The 21,250-nt window shown below is 45.0% G+C and overlaps 1 protein-coding gene across 1 annotated transcript; it reads right to left on the bottom strand.

Moving 5' to 3' along the window:
- Positions 1-505: 505 nt before the first annotated feature.
- On the bottom strand, positions 506-20,073 carry ZCWPW1 (zinc finger CW-type and PWWP domain containing 1). Its single transcript, XM_054995143.1, has 16 exons — positions 20,002-20,073; positions 18,412-18,477; positions 16,911-17,197; positions 15,345-15,423; positions 13,511-13,559; positions 9,873-10,033; positions 7,243-7,359; positions 6,684-6,804; positions 5,134-5,209; positions 4,824-4,928; positions 3,707-3,790; positions 2,556-2,610; positions 2,340-2,437; positions 1,913-1,976; positions 1,670-1,774; positions 506-1,231 (listed from the first exon to the last, which is right to left on the bottom strand). The coding sequence occupies exons 2-16, from the start codon at positions 18,434-18,436 to the stop codon at positions 909-911; spliced, it is 1,749 nt and encodes a 582-aa protein (XP_054851118.1). The 5' UTR covers positions 18,437-18,477; positions 20,002-20,073; the 3' UTR covers positions 506-908.
- Between the last annotated feature and the right edge of the window lie 1,177 nt (positions 20,074-21,250).

The raw sequence follows: 21,250 nt of genomic DNA, 5'->3' as shown, positions 1-21,250 counted from the left end.
TGTCTAGAGGAACAGTATAGAAGCACACTGCTATTATTCTTACATCTGGCTGCTAGCAGTATTTTAAAAAGTTCCTCTTTAGGAAGTTGTTTGTGGAAAGGATGTGAAATGAAATAGAGAAAGATTCCTTTAACAGGACTGAGGGCCTATGGTGCAAGAGCAAGTGGAGGCCAGAATTAGTATAGCCCCTCCCTCCCTTCTTAGAAGCAAAGCTATTCAAAGGCTGCCTTCCGTTTCCTCATGGATTTTCCGCTCCAAATATGTTACCACCTTTGCTGCTGGCTGCGGCCTGCAAGTCCACCAAGTGCCTGTATGCGCGACCCTGACAAGCACTTCTGGGTGGAGAGCTGATGCCTGCTGACTTCCAAGCCTTTTCTTTTTGATGTGTGCGCAGGTGTGCAGTCAGGTCCCTAGCAGGGACAGGCAATTCCACACAATTCCAACGATGGTGTTAGTCAAAACTAAATGATACAGAAGACTCTCACTTAAATCCAGCAGACTTTAATAGAAGTTAAACCGAACTACAGCTAAACAATTTGGTTTTTCCAAAATGCTACATATTTTGAATATGAACATTTGTCAAATGACAAACCACTGCACAACAACTTCCAAAAAAGCCTCTGTCGTGATGCGGTTTGGCCTGGATTGTCTTTGGCACCAAGGTTTATGCAAGAACCCCTCAGTTGTGCTTATGGCTGTGCTTGCACTTCCCTGTTTAAGCAAGAAATGGGAGAGACTCGTTTTGCTGCCATGTTTAGAACAAGTCAGTTGTATTAAACCCCAAGTAAAATGAAATAAAACTATATTGGCATCTTCTCCAATACTGTGGTAGTCCACTTTTGTTTATCCTCAGTGCTCCCCAGGCAGAAATAATCCATCCTTTCAAAAGTCTATTTTCCTTCAAAGCGCTACTCTTCAAACAAGACGGAGGAGAAGTCTTCAGGACAGTAATGTTTCTCCTCAGTAAAGACAGCCATTTCCTGGCTGCCAAAAATTTCCTCTTCATCAGCTCCAAATGCCCTCAACTCATCCAGCTCCTCGTGGCTCATAGTGACTTTAGTCAACACTAGATTGTTTTCTGCCTCCAGATAGGTTTTAACCTGGTCCAAACTCCCCTTCTCAATGGGATGATCAGATGGCAGTAAGTTGGCACTGCTGCTGTCTGTGCAGGAGCTGGGCCGTTTGGCTTCAGTGTCCTTATACCTTGGCACAACAAACGACTTCTTTGGACCTTGAAAGGAACACAAAAATCAGTGAAGACTTCCCCTTTGGGCCACAGGGCCATCCTGTGTGGCAAAGCAACATCCTCTCCTAATACATAATCCCAGCCCCTTCCACGGCCTTCTCCTGGCAACGCTAAATGAACTTTAAATAATCATGTTAACCATAGAAAGGCTTCATAACTTGAAGCTCTATTCCCAGTCATGGTTTAGAAAGTTCTTTTCCAAGTCCACTTCTGTAACTTTTGCCTCTGTGCACCTGCTGAGCAGGGTCCGAAGTTCACAAAGGCTTCTGCCACAGTAAATGTGTTAATCTTTAAGGTGTCTTGGTCGCTTTACCTGAAGAGACCAACACATTTACCTTGCTGGAAACTCACTCTTTTGGCAACAAACAGAACAAGCCTCTCATGTACCCAAGCAGAGCTAGAAAGCCGAAATCTTGTTCTTACCTTTCTGATCATCTTCAGGCTTGCTTGCTTTGGGCTCAGTTACAGCTTTGGTGGGCGTTGCCTTTTTTTGGCTCTTTTTTGATAAAGAGGAACTTTTTTTGTCCCCTGCATGAACAAGTTGGGGTATTTATTTTGTTTCTGTATAAGCCCTAGAGCTCAACGTTGTGGGGTACATGGGAAGCAGAAGGCTGGGATGGAAATGGCTTCAAGGAAAAGGGTAGTTTCCGAGGCCAAAACACTCACTTTTCACATAGGTTTTCTTCTTATGCTTTCCATCAGGTCTCACCACTGAAGTCCCAGGAAAAAGCTAGAATACAGATGCGGTTTGTTAATCAGGTAGCAAAACAGACCACATGAGCACACGGACACTTCCACTGAAGTACTTGCCTAATAAACGTGTGAGGGCCTTCTGCCGTGGTCAAATAGGGGGGAAAAATCAGTCACCTCAATAAGCTCCTCTCCACAAACTTATAAGGTGGCGTTATGCCGAGTCTATCCAGTTCAGTACTGCCTATTCTGACTGGCAGTGGCCCTCCACAGTCTCAGGCACAGGCCCTTCGCATCACCTGCTACCTGATTCTTTAAAAAATAAAACCAGGGATGACACGGGTTGGATCTGAGCCTTTCTGTCTGCAAAGCCACTGAGCCAGGCCTCCCCAACTCCACAAACCTTGTCCAGACTCTTGTTTGATGTCACAGCGCTCTCATTCCCGCCACCTGGGTCTTGTGTCTTCTTGGCACGAGAATGACAGGTCAGGTTGTCTAGATCTTCAATGTAAAAAAAAGCACAGGGAGGCTGTGAGGCACTTGGGTGCCGTTTGGCTTCTATGACAACATTCAGGCTTTGGGCTGCACATGCTACTTCCAAGCAACAAAGCCAAAATACCTTTGAGGTCTTTCCCATTGAATCGGCTGCAGAATCCAAACGTTCTTATTCTCTCCTGGTGCAGTAAAGGGGAAGAGAAAGATAGGCACTGATATACTGCTGCAGGGAAAAAAGAGACTGGACCTGGTTGCAGGCCAAAATGAGAAGGTGTCTGGATTAGCATCAGTCCGCCTGCCTCCTCCATCCAGCTACAGCCGCCACAGTGGCTTATTTCAGGGCAGGCAGACCCTGTGGATGGTGTTGACAGGAACACAGAGCCGGTCATGCTGCACTTCGGAACAGCACCTACATCCGTCTCCCCCAGTGACTTCATACCAACGTTAAATAGGATCAGTGCTCAAGCAGAGCCCTGTGGACTTCGGAAGTCTAGCTTCTTAAGAGCTGAGGTGGCATTTCCAATGGCCGCAGGGGGAGGAAAACTGACGGAGAGCTGGATCGGATATCCCAAAAGGGTACTATCAGAATCCTTCACAACCGGATTTCCTCATTATGCAATAGGAGAGCCAGTTTGGTGTAGTGGTTCAGAGTGGCAGAACAGTAATCTGGAGAGCCGGGTTTGATTCCCCACTCCTCCACTTGAAGCCGGCTGGGTGACTCTGGGTCAGTCACAGCTCTCTCGGAGCTCTCTCAGTTCCACCCACCTCACAAGGTGATTGTCGTGAGATAATAATAACATGCTTTGTAAACCGCTCTGAATGTGGCATTAAGTTGTCCTGAAGGGCAGTATCTAAACTGATTACTACTACTACTACTACTACTCTCTCCATTTCCATGTTTAACATTTTATTATAATCAAAAGCATGCCATGCATGACTGCACACATTATTCCATGGCAGACTTCAAATGAGAAAAGTGCGTTCTGTCACAGGTGTTCTACAAGTTAAACAAAGGTGCGCTCTGACAAGCACTGCTAATGCACATCCTCCATTCATTTAAACGAGGTTTGCACAGGCTCCCTTCCAAGCCTCCCAGAAGAAAATGGAGACTGTACATCAGCCGTGTTTGCTGGACAGCAACTCAGCCTTCTGCAAGGTGCCAGCAGTTTTCACTGGGAGGGTTCCCGCATATGTTCTAGAAGTTCCCAATGACAGAACTCCAAAAAGAGGCCAAAGGATAACATTTACAATTGCAGAGGCTGCTCACCACCATACCGGAATGTTTATTTGTTCTGCTTCTTTTGCCATCTTTTGAGCACTTTCTAGATTCTTCCTGTCACTTTTTCTCTTGGGCTTGGCCTGAAAGACAAAGTGCAGGAGACATTGAAAAGACTTTGATTTAGGAACCGGAACTGACACGCTGCCTGTCTCAGTACTCCCAGTCCCCAAAAGTCACTGCACTTTTTGCTTTTCACACATGTCTGCACAGCAAACAGGTACAGGTTTAACCATCCTGGCTTTCCCCCAACGGAACTCTGGGAACTGAAGATGTGTGAAGTGCACAGGGAGAGCCAAACGGGATGCAACGTGTGTTTAAACCCAGACCTGCCATAACCACATAGGAAGAAGGGCAATGATGTATGTATGTGTTTGGTTTGAACTGCAAAGGGTACTTGGCGCCTGCCCATGCCTTGGCTTATCTCCTTGCAGACTCTTCCCTACAAGGCTCTCTTCTATTCATTGTGCTCTGATATCAGAAAGAGCTGGGCTGGGAGAAAAGTGTACGGGAAGAAGAGGACAAGCGATAGGAGAGTTTTGTATTCTTTATCCAAATGCCCCTTTGGCTTTGAACTCAGGGTGGAAAAGAACCCCTTGCCATCCACACAGATCTGACACCATCCCATCCAGTTTGACCATCAAACTGGATTTCTCAGGGTATGTGGGAGGCAGTACGGCAGAACAGCTTTAAAGCCAATTCAAGTTCATAATGTAGCTGTAATGTGCTGTCAACAGTCTTTCCTAACTGCAAAATACAACAATCGTGGAACAATAGAAAGGAAAGAGATGAGAAGAAGAGAAAGAGCTCAATGACCTGAATCTAGTTCAGAGAGAACTGACATGGAGGAAGGGGAGGATAGAGAAATTAACAAAATAAAAGTCCTCCTCCAATCACTAGGAACCTGCCTAAACAGAACACCCCCTTTGCCAAGACGCATACCCACACCCACACCCCCTTCCCAGTTTTGCCAACACATATTCTGTATCGTATTTGTTGTCAAAAGGTATCACCTGTCAGTTGGATTTCTTTCAGTACCCACTACCTCCTGTTGCCTGGTTACCAATTAGGTCATCTTCTGTTGTAATTAGCAACCATAAACAAAAGCTCCTTTACCAGACAATTTTCCTCTGCATTTGGTTCGCTAAAGTTCCTCAGCATAGAAGCAGAGATCCATGCACGGGTCACAGAGTCACCAAAAAATGTCACGTGATACTTGGACTGCAATGGGAAATAAAATAGAACATGTTTGGCTGCAGTGTGTGAACTTAATCCAGCATGCAGTATCCTGGATTCTTTTCAAACACCCAACACCATTCTGTGTGGCGACCCTTTGCCAGAGCCAACACATGACTATCTCTGGGATGGAGGCAGCTGCTTATACATGTCCTCTACTAACATGCAAACAAATAAACGTAATACTTACAGGAAGTGAATCTGTTCGAGAAGAAAACAGGAAGTATTCTCCAATGTCAGGATCAGCTTCTACCATTCCAGGCCACCTATAAAGCACAGAACAGAAGACGCTGTTATGACTGTACCAGGCCAGCCCTGGTTTCTGAAAAGGCTTTTCCTCAACAAGTATTGCGTTATATTTTTAAGAAAAGGCCTGGCTTCTTTGGTAAAGAAAAGTTCTTCTAGATGCCACTCACCTGCGAATTCTCAAGTTCAAATGTAAAACCGTTGACCTTTTAATTAATAAAAGTGACCCATTGCTAAAACCAGCTTATTCACTGAGTGATTGGGAGGGCCAAGCCACACATAACATCGGGCTCCATTAGCAGATTATCTGTCATAACGTTAGCTGCAGAAAGCAGATCTGGTGAGATGGGCAGACCAAGATGGCTCAGAGCCAACTCATTCTGAAAGGGTTTCTTTTTTAATTCCTTGTGTTATTTCCCTGATCAAAACTGTCCTCTAAGGATCAAAAGTGCGGCACAATATGGACACCTTTTTTTCCCCTGCTGCAGCTTAGAACAGCTGGCGTGGGGTCCAACCAGAGAAATGGCACTGCGGGTGCTCTGTGTCGTGGCCCTGATCCACATTTTCCCACAGCTGCTCCTGAGGGCCAAATTACACATATCAACCTCCAGTCACAGAACTTCAGCATCACGTGCAGCGTGGCCTTCAGTCTACATCCCTGTGATGGGAACCAGTATGCATTTTCCTTTTCCTTGCCTTCACTTCTGTCGTGCCAAATATTACTTTTTACCTTTTTTCTGCCCCCTTGAAGGTGCCAAACTTCAACGTCTTGCTTCAAACAGCTCTTTCAAGAACATAAGATGCGTAGCAGGCCTCGAAGCGGAACACATAGCTTATTAAAAGGATCACCTTTGGGAACTTCCCTTTCTGTGGAGGAGAGGCCCCATTCTCGGCCTGTTTTCCACCAAAGGCCTGCAGCTGCTGCACTGGCAAAGGTGCTAGGAAAGCGTGGCTATTTTGGCTAAGCATCTCAAGCAGGGTAAGAAGTTGAACAGACTGCCAGGAGCCGTTGGGCTGCAAACTGTAGATCTGATTATAGTACAGTGGCACTGGTACCTTAAAAAATAAAATCACAATGGAGGCCCTCAGGAAAGTATTTGCACTGCAGAGAATGTACGTGTGTGTGTGTGTGTGTGTGTGTGGCAGAGGACAGGATGGGGTACTGGTTTTGTGCTCCCGGCTGAAAGAGAAAATCTGTCAGTTTAGCAGACAGCACTGCTCTTCTCATACTCGAAGTACCGTCTTCGACAGAGTTGCACCCTTCTAAGTCAATGAACTCAACGTGCTCACAAGGGTGTAAATCTGCTCAGGAATATGCACTGCAGCTATACTTCTCTGCCCCCATGTTGTAAAATATCCCCGCAGACTAATACCATTTTCCTCTCTCTCATTTAGCATTTGAATAGGTCTAATTAATTTCTTTAGGGTCCCAAACTAAGTTTAGGGCAGGGGCATACCATTTTAATATAGATTTATTTGGAGTGAGGTCCCTACCATGGGTATCCATACTGTTTGGCCCACACAATTGACCCAGGAATATAAACCGCGTAGACCACCTCATTCTCAGACCCTGACCACATTTCCTCAGGAATGCTGCAGCTGTTGTACTGAAGATCTGCAACAGCGAAATGACAAGGTAATTACATTTTACAAGCAATCTGACTCTGTGTTTGTAAGAGGCACTGGGCTCCTAGAAGGCATTAGCTTTCTTATTTTGAAGAAGTAGAATTTATAATCCTCTCTTCTATGTTGTGGGGGGAAGGCTGAGAAGAGACAGGTCACAATTCCAGAGACATTTGTCACTTTCTGAAACTCTTCGAAACATTCAGAGGGCTCACTTACTTTTAAGGTTCACAAATAAGTGTGTAGGCTAACCAGAATTTACAATGGCGCTAACATTTATCCTTCAGACACATCTTTTATACCTAGGTAGGCAGCAGTGCAGAGGACATACAACAGTCAAAAGTAACACTAGTACTTCTTGCTTGTTAACCTGAGGAGGCTGCCAAATGCCTGACCACTCCTCCAGAAAAAGCTGGTCCTTCTGTTTTACCTGGGTTCTGGCTGCAGGACCAATTTTCAGGCAGAACTGATGGGTCTACATCACTGCTGAGGCGTCTCCACTTCTCACAGGCTGGGTATGAGCACTGGACCCATACTACACACCAACCTGGGATGGTAACAGGAAAAGTACACTGAACTTCATGAAATACGCTTGGTGCTGCACATCGTTTGGTGTGAAGCGACGTCACTCACTGGGTATGGCTGGCGCGTGAAGTCTTCTGCCACAGGGGATTAAACCCATTCGAGCCTTCTGAATCAAGAAGTGCATTTGTGTGTGTTATGTGCCGTCAAGTCACCTCCAACCTATGGCGACCCATGAATGAAAGACCTCCAAAATGTCCTATTGTTAACAGACTTGCTCAGATCTTGCAAACTGGAGAAGATGTGCATTACCATGTGTTTATTTATTAAACTATTGGTATCCTCATCTTTCCCCAGGTATCCAATGTAGCTAACAAAATGCCAACAGGCAAGAGTACAGTTAAAACAAGATAACAATAAATACAGCCTGCAAATAATACAATAGCCTATTCAGCCCTCCTCCACAACTGCACAGAGCCACATGGCCATCAGTCACCAGCAAAGGCCCTCTGGAATAGCACGGCTTTGCCAATCCTCCTGCAATCAGGAGGAGGTCCTTCCAACTTCCTCTGATAAGCTCTTCCATAAAATGGCCAACAGCACCCTAGAATGAGCAGAGAAGAAACAAACCGATCTCCAAGAGGGCACAGTGAGGGGATGTCTCAAAATTAAGGTCATGGTGCAGATTATGACAGCCATTCCTGAGTGGAGAAGGCTGTTCAAGGAGACGTCACAGAACTGGAAAGATTTCGGATGTTTCAAAGTAAGGTATCCCATACAGTTGTGGGTACATCTATGTCTCCCCAGGATACACAAGGGGCTCAGGAGCAGGGCTTTAGAAACAAGTGATGTCTCTGTTACTTAGAATCATAGAGTTGGAAGGGGCCATACAGACCCATCTAGTCCAACCAACTGCCCAGTGCAGGATGAGCCTAAAGCATCTCTGACAAGTATTCATCCAGCCTCTTCTTGAAAACTGCCAGTGAGGGGGAGCTCACCACCTCCCTAGGCAGCTGATTCCACCTTTGAACTACTCTGACGGTGAAAAAGTTCTTCCTAATACCCAGCCGGTACCTTTGTGCATGTAATTTAAGCCCATTGCTTCGGGTCCTACCCTCTGCTGCCAACTGGAACAGCTCCTTGCTCTCCTCCAAATGACAGCCTTTCAAGTATTTAAAGGGAGCAATCATGTCCCCCCTCAATCTCCTCTTCTCCAAACTAAACATTCCCAAGGCCCTCAGCCTTTCTCTCGTAGGGCTCAGTCTCCAGACCCCTGATCATCCTCGTCGCTCTCCTCTGCACCCTCTCGATTTTGTCCACATCCTTTTTGAAGTGAGGCCACCAGAACTACTAAAGAGATAGCCCATGTTACTAAATCCCCACTCCTGAGCAGGCTGTCGGAGACCTAGTTTGCTGGTATTTGCAACACATTGTGGACTAAAAATGGGCCTTTCAGCAGCTTTACAAAGAAAAAAAAACAACCTAAGAACTCTCGTAGTTTCTACATCATGCTTCATAATTAACTGGGCCAAATAGCTTCATTCTCATCCCTACCAAGAGCACAAAGCTTTTGCCTAGGAACTATCTACAGAGCTACAGCTGTGAGACATTTTGGTGCTCCCAAGGTCCTCTGACATCCAAGGTCTTTGATCGCCACCAATTTTGTGTGTGTGTGTGTGTGTGTGTGTGTGTGTGTGTGTAATGCGCAGTTAAGTTGCTTCTGACCTATGGTGATCCGATGAATTAACAACCTTCAAAATGTTCTATCATTAACTGCCTTGCTCAGCTCTGGCAAACTGGAGGCTGTGGCTTCTTTTATTGAGTCAAGCCATCTCATTTTGCGTCTTCCTCTTTTCCTACTGCCTTCCACCTTTCCTAGAACTATTGTCTTTTCTAGTGAATCTTGTCTTCTCATGATGCAACCAAAGTACAATAGCCTCAGTTTTGTCATTTTAGCTTCTAGGGAGAATTCAGGCTTGTTTTGGCTTTTGTCTACCCTCCCTAAAACCTTGGGGGGGGGGGAAGACTCACTACAACTGCCTTCATCTGCCTCCTCCTCCCCCTCCTTTTGCTTTTCCTCTTGGTGAACGATTTGGGCGTTGCCTTGAACGTTTTTCTTGGGCGCTCCTTTCCGGTTTTCTCTACGCCCCCCATTGTCTGCTTCTGGGTTCTCATCTGCCAGGAGACAAAGAAAAACAAGTCCTGTGCGTGTTATTGCCTCTTTAGAAAAACACCAGACGAGTGATGGGATGGCGACACTGGAGCTGGTGGTAGGAAGAGGAAACTGTGAGCTGTCTAGCAGTCAACAGAAGCAACTTGTTTTTAAACACTGGAAAGAATGTGGATGTCCACTCTGCCCTGTACAGCTGCTCCCCCACGGCCCCTCTTACTGGGGTGTTCTGTCTCTTTCCACTGCCTTGATTCCCATCCAGCCTGATATATTATTTACACAGTCCTGGTGTGGAGCTTTTTTATGACTCCTATTCTTTCCAAGGGAAGGTGCTTCTCAGTGAGTTCTGCTCCATGTAAGAGGCTTACTTGTCTCATGTTTGTCCTCCTCCAGAGAAAGCTTGCTGTGTATCTTCTTCTCAGGTTGAAGCTCCTGCTGTTTTGCTTCTAGAAGCATCGCCTCACCTTCATCTCTGCTTCCTTTTCCAGAGACAGCTTCCCTTGTAGGCAGAGAGGCGTCCAGAGTCTCCCTAAAAAAAAAGAGAAAATACAACACTGAGAAACAGTTCACTGCCCCCTCCCAAAATCAAAATGAGCCAAAATAGGATCTTTTCTGGGACGAGCTGAGGGCCAAAGAGCATGTAGTACTTATGTGACCAGAATTTGAGCTGTATTTTTTATCCTAAAAAACAGCCACAGGAAGCCCTATCTGGGTCAGGGCTGTGTCAATGGGGCAGGAGAGGGGGTTAATTCTGCCCTCCTTTCCCAGTGAAAACTCCCTTTTCAGACTTGTCTCAGGATGGCAAAAAATAGGCACTATGCAGGCATCATGTGTGCGCGTGAGCAGGTTTCCAACTGGGGGAACAGCTTGGAGAGCAGAGGAAGAGTTAAACCTGCCCGTCCCCACTGCTCGAATCCAGTCCTGATCATTCTCCTCTTCCCCTCCAGCCTTTCAGGGCCAAATTACATGTCCAGAGTCCCACTGACAGAGCATCACATACAGAGCGACACTGAGTCACCTCTCACTTTCCAGGGCTTTGGTTTAGTGTAGTGCTTAAGAATGCGGGACTCTAATCTGGAGAACCAGGTTTGATTCCCCACTCCTCCATTTGAAGCCAGCTGGGGGACCTTGGGTCAGTCACAGCTCTCCGGAGCTCTCTCAGTCCCACCCACCTCACAGGGTGATTGTTGTGAGGATAATAACACACTTTGTAAACCTCTCTGAGTGAATGTTAAGTTGTCCTGAAGGGTGGTATATAAATCAAATGTTCTTGTTGTTATTGCATTTCTAGCTAGGTAAGCCCAAGACACAACTTCCCTCCCAAGCGACAGAGATCCTACAATGAGTACCCCTCAGGCCCCTCCAGTACTCAGGAGAGAGAGAGAGAGAGAGACGCAAAAGGGACCCACGCTCTGCTGAAGAGGCTAACTGTTTGTGTCGCCCAAACACACAGAAAAGTGTCCCAATTTCATTTTTTTAAAAAACAGCAAAGGGCAGTTAGCTCTCTCCACTGTCTCTCTTCTCCACTAGCCTGGGACATGTCTTCTCCTCCAGCAAGCAGGGAAATGTTAGAGATCTATTCAGAGCACGGAAATGGTGGAAATAACAACAACAACAACAACCATGTGCTTATATTTATTTATTTATGTCATTTGTGGTCCACCTTTCTCACTGAGACTCAAGGTGGATCGCACAGTGTGAGAGTAGTATAGTCAGTATCAAGGACAACTTCCTAAACAATGCATAGGGTAAATAAACACAAGTTTATTACATAACATTAGCAAGAGAGCTGCTGTAGCACTGTTGTGAAGTGATCTGGCTGTGAATCAGCACTCTACTGGTTCGAATCTTGCTACTGCCATAAGCTCAGTAGGTGGCCTTGGGTTAGCCACTCCTCTCAGCCCAGCTCCCCAGATATATTGTGGAGATTATAACAACACTAACTTGTTCACCGCTCTGGGTGAGGCACTAATCTATCTAGAAGAGGGGTATATAAGCAGTTGTTGTTGTTGTTATTAAGAATACAATAGAGAGTTGAAGAAATGCTGAAACAGAACATAAGCAATTCTAGGGCTGACATAGAAGCACATATTTAAAGCAACAGATAGTATGTAAGGCAACACAGTGGTGAAGTTTGGGAAATGGGACAGGAAATGAAGATGTGGAGAATAAAATTGGGGGAAAGTATCAGACCAGACCTCCAATGTATCCCTCATTATTAGGAAAGTCAGTCAATTTTTGGTTTTGTTTTTAGTCATAGACTATTATAAGTTATTGACAGTTGACCTGTATATAGTATATATATGTACCGTCCTTCCAGACAGATTAGTGCAATACTCAGAGTGGCAAACAAAGTCAGTGTTATTATTATCTCCACAATACAGTTGGGGATTTGGGGCTGAGAGTAGCAGCTTAGGGCAGTGGTGAGAATTGAACTAGCAGAGTGCTGATTCACATCCCAGCCACTTAACTACTATGCTAAAGCAGTCCCCCCCTTCCTTGTTTACTGTTTCTCTGCTCAGTACCTGCCACCCAGTATCTTTTCTCTGAAATCACACAAACAGCATCTCACACGGTTGTGCATAATGTGTAGTCAGGGGTGTGCTTAGGAGCAGAAGGCAACCTGCAAGGCTAAAGACTGTGCATATGCATAGCCTGTACTTGGGCACCACCCAGAGGCCAAAGTGTGATTTCATATATGTACATTGCTTTCTAAAACACTGCTAATGGGGCTGTGGAGTCCTTGGGCATTTTTCACAACTAAGGTTGCTGCCGCAAGGCAGAGGAAAGCACCTGTCAACCCAAGGCTTCAACTGGGCTGCAAATTAAAAAACTCGTGTTGATTATAGCGTACATTCTACCCTCCAGGTAATAACATTTAGATCAAAGGTGCTGGTTAATGTTTTGAGTGAAAATGAGCCATGCAAGTTCTCTCAGGAACAAGGCCTTACAGTGGGATTTTTGTTTTAAATGCAGTGTTAATAGTTTGTTAATTTTTAACTATTTTTATCTGGCTTTTTTACTGTTTTACTTATAAGCTACCTCAAGCAGGTTTCCTGGAGAGACAGCATAGCAATGTTCTGAACAAATAAATAAATGGGTGTCAGAAACAGTTGTAATCTGACACACTACATGAGAACAAGCACTCCAGGCAAAGGTCCGGGAGTTTCAGGCTACTTCCACACCAACAGTTTCGTCTGGCATGGGGATCATGACATCCTATGGCAATCCTCAATGACCTGTCATTTTCCAGACCTGATCCAAGGTGATTGCAAACAACGCAAAACTGAATTATTCAAAAGGGCTTTTTACTCAGGTAGGAGGGCTGTATTATAGAGAGGTGGTCTCAAAGAGATGCTCCACTAACGAGTTAGGGACTATAGACTTCACCACCATGTTGTCGTACGTACTATCTGTTGACTGAAGTATGTGTTCTTATGTACTACCTGTTGCTTTAAGTATGACCCTACTGGGTAGTTCTAATGTCAGTCCTAAAATTGTTTATGCTCTGTATTAGTATTTCTTCAGCTCCGTAATGGATTTTTTGCTAATGTTGTGTCTTCATAAACTTGCATTTATTTACCTTATGGCATTGTTTACTGAAATGTCATTGATATTGATTGTATTAATCTCATACTATGTAACATCCCCTTGAGTCTCAGTGAGAAAGGTCGACTATAAATGACATACATACATACATTTTTTGTGACATGTAAGACACCAGTGTGGCATCAGATGGTCCACTGTGGACAACAAAACAGACCTGAAAGATCAATGGAAAAGATCTTACCTAAAACTTCAGATCAGATTAATCTTAGGGCTTGTTTATTTTAATCACTTGGTTTATGTTGGTTTACTCTGTAGAAAACAACCACACAATAATACATACACTACAGTAATGAGTAATTTCCATGTTTAGAGAGTGCCTCTGAGAATGTACAGAATACCTTGGCTTTAGTATGGAGTCAGGACAGCTACCACACACTAGCAGGTTTGAAAAATTTACCTTCCCAGACTTCGTTCCTCAACTGAAGGAGCTATCTTCTTAAAGTCTTCTGGAAAGAAAAATTACATTTCTTTAAGCAGCTTTGCAATCAAAGCCTCAAAGGGTTATGAGTTCAAAAAGTCTGAAAGTGAAAGTAATTTAATGATTCATTGTGTGACAGTATTGCTAACTCTCAGATATTATCTTCCCGATATCATCAAGAATCTAAACCCACTATGGTTTTTAGCTGACATTCCAAGAGCTAGTGGCCTGACAAGCCAAGTGAAATTGGCCGGTTCAGATCTATACCATGTACCTCTAATATGTACCTCAAGTCACAACCAACTTATGGGGACCCCAGCAAGGGGTTTTCAAGGCAAGGGAGAAGCAGAGGTTTCCCACTGCCTTCTTCTGCCGAGTCTTCATTGGTGCCCCCCCAACCAAGTACTGATCCTGCTAGCTTCCAAAATCTATCAAAAGAACAGCACTTGCAATAGGATATAATCAATGACTTACTGCAAATTTACAGAAAATATTTCATCTATTTAAACTGTTCGGTGCAAAAGTGTGATACCAAAAACTTTCAATTTCTTAACAACCACTATCATACAAAATTCTTACAAATCAATTGCAAAAGACAAATTTCGACCGTGTCCCTTTAAGGCAGTCCCACAGTAGGTAGCAATGTCCTCAAGTATGCGTTTATTCTTTTCATCGAAGACTGGAGACTTTTTCAATTAAGAAATTGAAAAAGTTTTTGGTATCACACTTTTGCACTGAGCACTTTAAATGGATGAAATATTTTCTATAAATTTGCAGCAAGTCATTAATTATATCCTATTGCAAGTGCTGTTCTTTTGATAGTGTTTAGGTTGCATCTTGCAGAACACCTCTGGGTTTGCTACAAGCTTCCAAAATCTGACAAGATCAGGTTAGACCACACCATTCCATGTCCCATCTGCCTTTGACCCCCCTTTAAAATTGCTCACTCTTGTTTTCTGCAGGCACGATATTATTTTGCTGCTAGAAGGATGGGGTCATTTGGAAGGAAAACAGAAGCAGCATAAGATGCTTGGACTGCTCTCTCCCTCCCCCCCAGCTTTTCAAAAGAACAAAAAACCTCAGTAAAACTAGATGAAACAGTTCCGTGCAACAGTGCAGACTGCAATTCTTATGTTATTTTACAGCTTCTTTTATCACTCTCATAAACACCTAAGAGCAAGTGACCTGGATCAGAATACTGGCCCACCCAGTCCAGTACCCTTTATTACACAGTGGCCAACCAGATGACCACAGAAGTCTTATCAGCAGGGAACAAAATCCTCCTCCTGCTGCTTTCTACCACAGCACTGGAATTCAGAGCATTACTGTCATGCAGTTCCACCAGAGGCTACTAGCCATGGTGACTAAAGGGAACCTCCACATCCAGAGGCAGTAAATCTCTGGATACCAATGCCAAGAGAACAGCAGTGACACCTTAAGAGACCAACAAGATTTTCAGGGTAGGAGCTTTCCAAAGGTCCCTTCATCAGATACCAGGAGGCAACATCAGGACAGGCCTTGGCCTCTATGCCCTTTGTTGGCCCGCCATGGTAAGGATGCTGGACTAGGTGGACCTCCACTGGTCTGATCCAGCAGGGCTCTTATTTCTGTGAACACAGCAATTTCATTTAGCCATCAGGGCTAATAGCCATTGATAGATTTCTCCTACTCCATGCATTTGTTTGGTCTTCTTTCAAAGCCATCCAAACTAGAGGTCTGTGACAGTGAATTCCACAACTGACCTACTCTGTGAGTAAAGAACTTTCCTCAAGAAGTACTCTTTCCTATCCTCAGGCTCTCTCTGTCAACGTACCCATGCACTCCGCCAAAGATTTCTTAAGTACACACTCAACAATCTCTTCAAATACTGAGTCAGTGAGGTAACCATCTTCCTGCCAAAAAACAAGCAAACAGGACAGTTACAACAATGCCATTGCCTGCAGCAACTAGACTGGACAGTAAATACAAGTCCCAAGCCAGCACCCCTTGCTCACACAAGTACACGGCTGAAAGATAAGGACTGTGTAACTGGGATCTTTTATACTTGTCCTCAGAGAGGTTCACGCTCTTCTCCAGTAGGAGTTTTATCTAATTGTTTCCCATTACACCTCTCTCTCATGGCCCCAAGTTATTTCCACATATTAGTTAAGTTCTTTCATGCCTGGGCAGTGCTCTTATCTGTCATGACTGTAATTTAAGATCTACTTGAAGAGACTCTATTGAAATTCAGGTGTAAAATGTATACAACTAAGGTCTACGTTTAATAACTTTTAAAGAAACACACAATATCATGCAAATCATCTTAAATAGGAAAATAAATGAGAACTTTACATCTTGAGGGCTTTAAGTTTGACCCTCTTTCAGAGAAAACAAGGGCTTCACTGACTGTGGTTTTCCGTCTATGTTCTCCCAAGTAATACATTTCCAAACTTTCCCAAGAAAAAAAAAACCAACATTGGAGCACAAAAATGGTTCCTGAGGCATGGATATATGTCCATCACATAGGGGACCTCCACATGTAATTTTTGCTTCAATTTGGGCTCCTAATTACAGCAGATTATTTCTGTGTATCTGCATTGTACCTTTTCCTTACCAACTCCAAATGGGTAGTAATGTTACAGGAAAAAAGGGAACATTGTGACACCTTTAAGATTAACAGATGAAGTTTGCATAAGCTTTTGAGCAACTGATGAAGTAGGCTCTAGTTCACAAAAGTGTATGCTATAATAAATCCTCTGGCACCTAAAGCCTCTTTTCGTTTCCCTCAGCAGTGAGAAACTACAACTAGCTCCTCCCCTGTCCACTTTGGTGGTGCCCTCCAAGACCAACAGAGCTTCCAAGCAAACCACTTTCTCCACTTTGCCTCCCAAACTGCAGCGATTCTTCTGGAGACTTCTGAGTGACACTGATTTCCGGCTGGCCTGCCTCCAGGTTTTAACTGTAGGTAGCAGACATATCACTATAGTGTTAAAACACTATAGTGATATACAAACTGATTTTTAAAAACATGCAAATAGTCTAATAGAGACCGAGGGGGTGGGGGGGAGAGATGGAGGGCACAAAAGGAAAGAATGGGGAATCACCCCCAAGCTGAGGCTCCATGCAGTTCCTGTGCTGTTATCTATGCTTTGGCATATCCCCATGCTGACTCTTGGTTCTTTGGCTGAGCACTGGTTGGCCCTGATTCAAACTCAGCCATGAAAGAATGACTTCTGGTTCTATTACTCTGATCCCCCATAATTGTGAGATATTCCACAGGGTAGCAATTCCCTGTAGTTTTTCTGTTGCTGCTTTGGCTTCCTACCCTAGCACATGTGGGATTTCCTGCCCCTTGAGTTGCAGTGGCAATGAGACTGCAAACTTAAGGGGCCAAATCTACCTTTCTGTCTACATTCTTGGTAATGTTCGAAACCTCCTCATGCTTTGCTTCCTTTTCTTCCTTAGTGCTTCTCTTCTGCTTCTTATCTTGACTTCTTATGTTGACCTTTGAATAATGTGCTTTTATGGGTTTGACTGAAGATCCATTGACTTCAGAGTGGTTCAGAGGAACAGGAATTGTTTGGCCATCTTCTCGTTTCCTGTGAATCTCTGGTTCCCCTTCAGCAAAGGGAGCGTAGGGTTTAGTTAATGGAGGGGCAAAGAGTCTCTTTGACACCTTCCTGAGCTCTGAAATCACAAAAAACATAATTTACACTTGAGTGAATAATATGCTAAAGAAAATGAGTGCTAAAATACATTCTAGTCCTGCTGTTACTACAACAGACTAGCAGTGCCATCCTAACCAGAGTCACACCCTTCTAAGCCTATTTACTTCATCCATACTTAGGATACTACTGAAATAGCACAAAGTAATATTTTGTAAAACAATATGCCTCTATCACAGGGTCAACTCAAGCCCCTTTAGTGCTTTAGGCAGGAAATCCCACATGTGCTTTTTCCACATGGCTGTGCTTTCCTGTGGAAGCTGCAATTGTTGCTGTAGCTGTCAAAGCAGTGCAGCAGCAACGGGTCTTCCAGATGATAACTTTCCCCACATTTTCTCTGCACCAGTTCTCATGCTGGCCGTTTCTCCCTGCATTGGGGGAGGGGGAGATCAGTTATTTCAGAGAAATTTTTAAAACCAGTAATAAACACGCCAACGTATCATGTTGATGTTTCAATGGCCAGTTTAAAAAAACTGAAAAAATCCCTTTGTTGACATGGGCAAGGGGGCAAAGGGCAACTGGGATTTCAGCAGGGAAAGTAGCTGCTGTGCAGGCAGGACTAGGAAAATCCAGGCTTTTCCATCCATATGGCACCCAGTCCGATGTTGCTGTGGCCTTTCCCAAAGCGCTGCAGCAACGTACTGTACTGTGATGCTATCGGGAAGCAGGAAAAAACCCCACTTCTCAGTAGCAACTGGGCCAAGTAACACATGACTTAAATAAAAATCCACCAGGAAGTTATTCAGCAGAAAAGCCTTTTAAAATTGTTTTACTAATACTGGAAAAAATTAAGGACTTGTTTCTTTTGGAGGATGTGGGCTTTGTCTCCCACTTCACACTATGAATAATTGTAATCAGTTTCACTTCCTTGTTTTTGAAAAGAAGCCAAATTAAGGCTTTTCAGTCATAGCCTTAGAGGAGCAAGAACTGGGCTGGAACCCTTTAGCATTGGTGTATGCATGTCTAGCCAACTTTTTAAAAAGAGGGAGGGGAATACAGGTGTGGCTATTTCTTCATTGCCAATCTAGAACCATTGGGGACTAAATACAACATTCTTATTTCCTTGAGAATTTTAAAGGTCCGTGCATTGCAGGACTGTATTAATAAGTAGCTGTACTGAGGAACAGCTCCTCCCCACAGGTCCTTTGAAATATATAGAGTACAAGCTGATCTTACCATCATTTTTGTTCTGACTTGCCATTATATAACTGTGTGTCTTGGAGGTATTTGTTTCCAATCCAACTTTTAATTCAGAAAAAGGGGGAGAAAAGAAGGCAAGAAATAAAGGCCATGTATTTAATCAAGTGTCCTTAAAAATGAAACTATGAAACTCCTTGTGAAGGTAAAGAGCAGGAGATTCCCCAGAATTTTCCCTCTACACTTACTTCACATTAACTCTACCATTACTGAATAATTTAACCAAGATGAAGTATAAATGGTCTTCTCAGTGCATGGTCACAAAAGTATAGAAAAATATGAGTGTTAGTCCAGAACAATTAAACCAAAGTGAAAGGATGTCAAAAGTGCTTTCAATCGCTTCTTTCTGAACCAAATAATTCTGCTTTTAACTAACAGGCAAGGGTTTTCCCCACCACACGTTCACTTCTTCCTAATGGAAGGACTGCTTCCATTATGAACTAGCTCAGCTGTCAGTGAAGATCTTCTGCCCAGGCCCTGCCATGTGTGCCCCCTACTTCAGTAGAGCTGTAGGTGGTTACCAGAGACATGAGTTTTTCTGCAGAGGCACCTCCACTCAAGAACTCCCTCCTCACAGCCTACTGCCTAGATGATCACATTTAGGTGCCTTTTCTGTCCACTGAGGCTTTGGGCTAGCTTCATCTGATTATGTCAAGGTGTGATGGGGCTTTTTCAAAGGCCAAACTTATCCAGAGTGAAGCGCGCTGAAGCCTATCTTGTTCCCACAGGGGCCTCATTCAGCTAGTTTATGGCCACAGCACTGGGAAAGAAGAGGGCTGTGCTCTGGGCTACGATTCCCCCCTCCCCACCACCATGGAAGCTTGCTGGGTGACCTTGGGCCAGTCTCACCGTCTCAATCACATCTACCTCACAGTTATCGTGAGGATGAAATGGAGGAGAATGGTGTACGCTGCTTTGGGGACAAATGCAGGGAATACATGAACTGTACAGCGATCCAAGAAAGCCTCAAGATGTAATGGGCACAATCCAGCCAAACCAAAAGCACTTTGAAATCTGAAAGTTTTGCAGTGAGATAATGAAGCACGGCTGGGTCTTGCCCAAATGCTGGTTGGGACGGACTCCTCTTCCTTGCCAGCCAGTTTTGTTGGCTTGGCGCCACTCCTGGGCTGAGGGGCTTCTGCTAACATGGAGAGACCCTCCTCAAGGCCAGCCGTTTCCACATTTCCAGCATTTGGGGGCATTTAATTGTAACAGGGAGTAAGCCTAGGCAGGCCTACTCAGAATTTAGCCCCGTTTTACTCAAAGGGGCTTACTCCTAAGAAAGCGCCCTTAGGATTTTACTGACAGCCCGCCCGCCAAGGCTGCCATCCGACGGGCCGTTTCGTGGGAGTAAGCTCCATCGAACACAGTAGGGCTTGCTTCTGAGCAGACCCGCGTAGGCCTGCGCCCCCAGGTGTTTGCGTCCCGCCGCTCACGCCGCCAGTGTGAGGCCCTGGCAAAGGGCTTTTGCTCAGCATCTTTGAGGAAGGTAAAAAAGAGGCCTCTTCGGTTCCTTGTACCTCGCTGGCACGGGCCTCTCCAACCCAAACTGGAGCTCCGCGAAATTACCTCACGGGAGGCGCGGGCATCCGCGAGGCCAGCGGCGACTTCCGGCGCGGCCCTTTGGCGCCTTTTTCGCCCTCGCGCCTCTCCTCCCCCCGCCCTTCCGCCGAACCAGCGCGCCTGGGAAAGAAAGCGGAACTGCGCATGCGCCCCAGTCCTGTCCGATCCCTATCCCCTACCCTCAGAGGAAGGAATGACTCATGAGAGGAGAGGTCCACACCACGCATGCTCAAAGGCGTCACGGGCTTGGACGGAGAGCGACGCTCTTCTTCGGACATGCGCGCTTGGACTCTATGCGAAGCCTCCGCCCCAGTGGGATGTTTACTGCCTCTCTTCGTTGATCGGGCCTCAAACTCTCCCCCCGCCCCGCATAACAGGGCCTCTGGGCACGCGCAGAGTGCCTTTTACCGACCACCCGCTGCTGGTGTATAAAATCTAGGATCAGAGCACAGGCTTTTCTGGGCCCTGAAAAGAAATAAATGATTAGCCCAGTAATGTATTTATTATTTATTTATGTCATTTATGGTCCGCCTTTCTCACCGAGAGTCAAGCGGGATTACACAGTGTGAGATTAGCACAGTCAATATCAAGGATATTTCCATAAACAATGCCATGAGGTAAATAGATACAAGTTCACAAAGACACCGTTTGGGAGCATCAGTGCTATATATCAAACTATTGATGTGCACTTCCCTCTTGCCTGACGGAAAAAAAGGGAATCCAGGTCAGGAACTGATCCATACTGCATAAAATGCAGACACGCAAATCGGCAAAATCTTTTAAAATAATCCCTGAAATTATAACACCGGTGAGATTGATCAAAACAGCATAATCATAGAAGATACCGCAGGATTTTAACAACCCCGGTTTTCCCCAGGCAACCCTCCTTTTTATGGCCTTCGTTCCTTGTGAAAATTCCCACCCCTCTTCTTGTCTTTTGGGGTGTTTAGGCAAAGTGTTGGCGGGATGCATGGCCGCTGTGGTTGGTCTTTAAGGACCAGCTCGGGGCATTGCTGTAAAGCGTGCCAGGATTATGGCCTCCACCTTGGTGAAAGAGTTTGTGGCAGAGGTAAGATTTGAACCAGGGACAGTTGCAGCTCAGTCTCTGGGCTGCTGGGCGATACTAGCTGTTTTTATGGAGGATATGGAACACTCCACATCCATCTCCTCAGAAGCACTCTGGAAGAAGAATGCTTTGACGTGTTTTCCTGAAGCATTTGGAGGGAGGCCATTACCCTGCCCCCCCCCCCCGAAA

The sequence above is a fragment of the Eublepharis macularius genome, chromosome 12, assembly GCF_028583425.1.
Source record: "Eublepharis macularius isolate TG4126 chromosome 12, MPM_Emac_v1.0, whole genome shotgun sequence".
NCBI classification, from domain to species: Eukaryota; Metazoa; Chordata; class Lepidosauria; order Squamata; family Eublepharidae; genus Eublepharis; species Eublepharis macularius.
Note: the sequence above shows the minus strand (reverse complement) of the source record. Positions and strands in the feature narration are given on the sequence as shown.

Bases quoted from the DNA above. Each gene is read 5' to 3' on its own strand.
- ZCWPW1 (XM_054995143.1), bottom strand. From the start codon at position 18,436: ATGGCAAGTCAGAACAAAAATGATG. The intron at 6,805-7,242 runs GTAAAACAGAAG...TCGCTGTTGCAG, and splicing joins GTCCTGCAGCCAGAACCCAG to ATCTTCAGTACAACAGCTGC. The intron at 2,611-3,706 runs GTATGGTGGTGA...TTACTGCACCAG, and splicing joins CAGAACAAATAAACATTCCG to GAGAGAATAAGAACGTTTGG.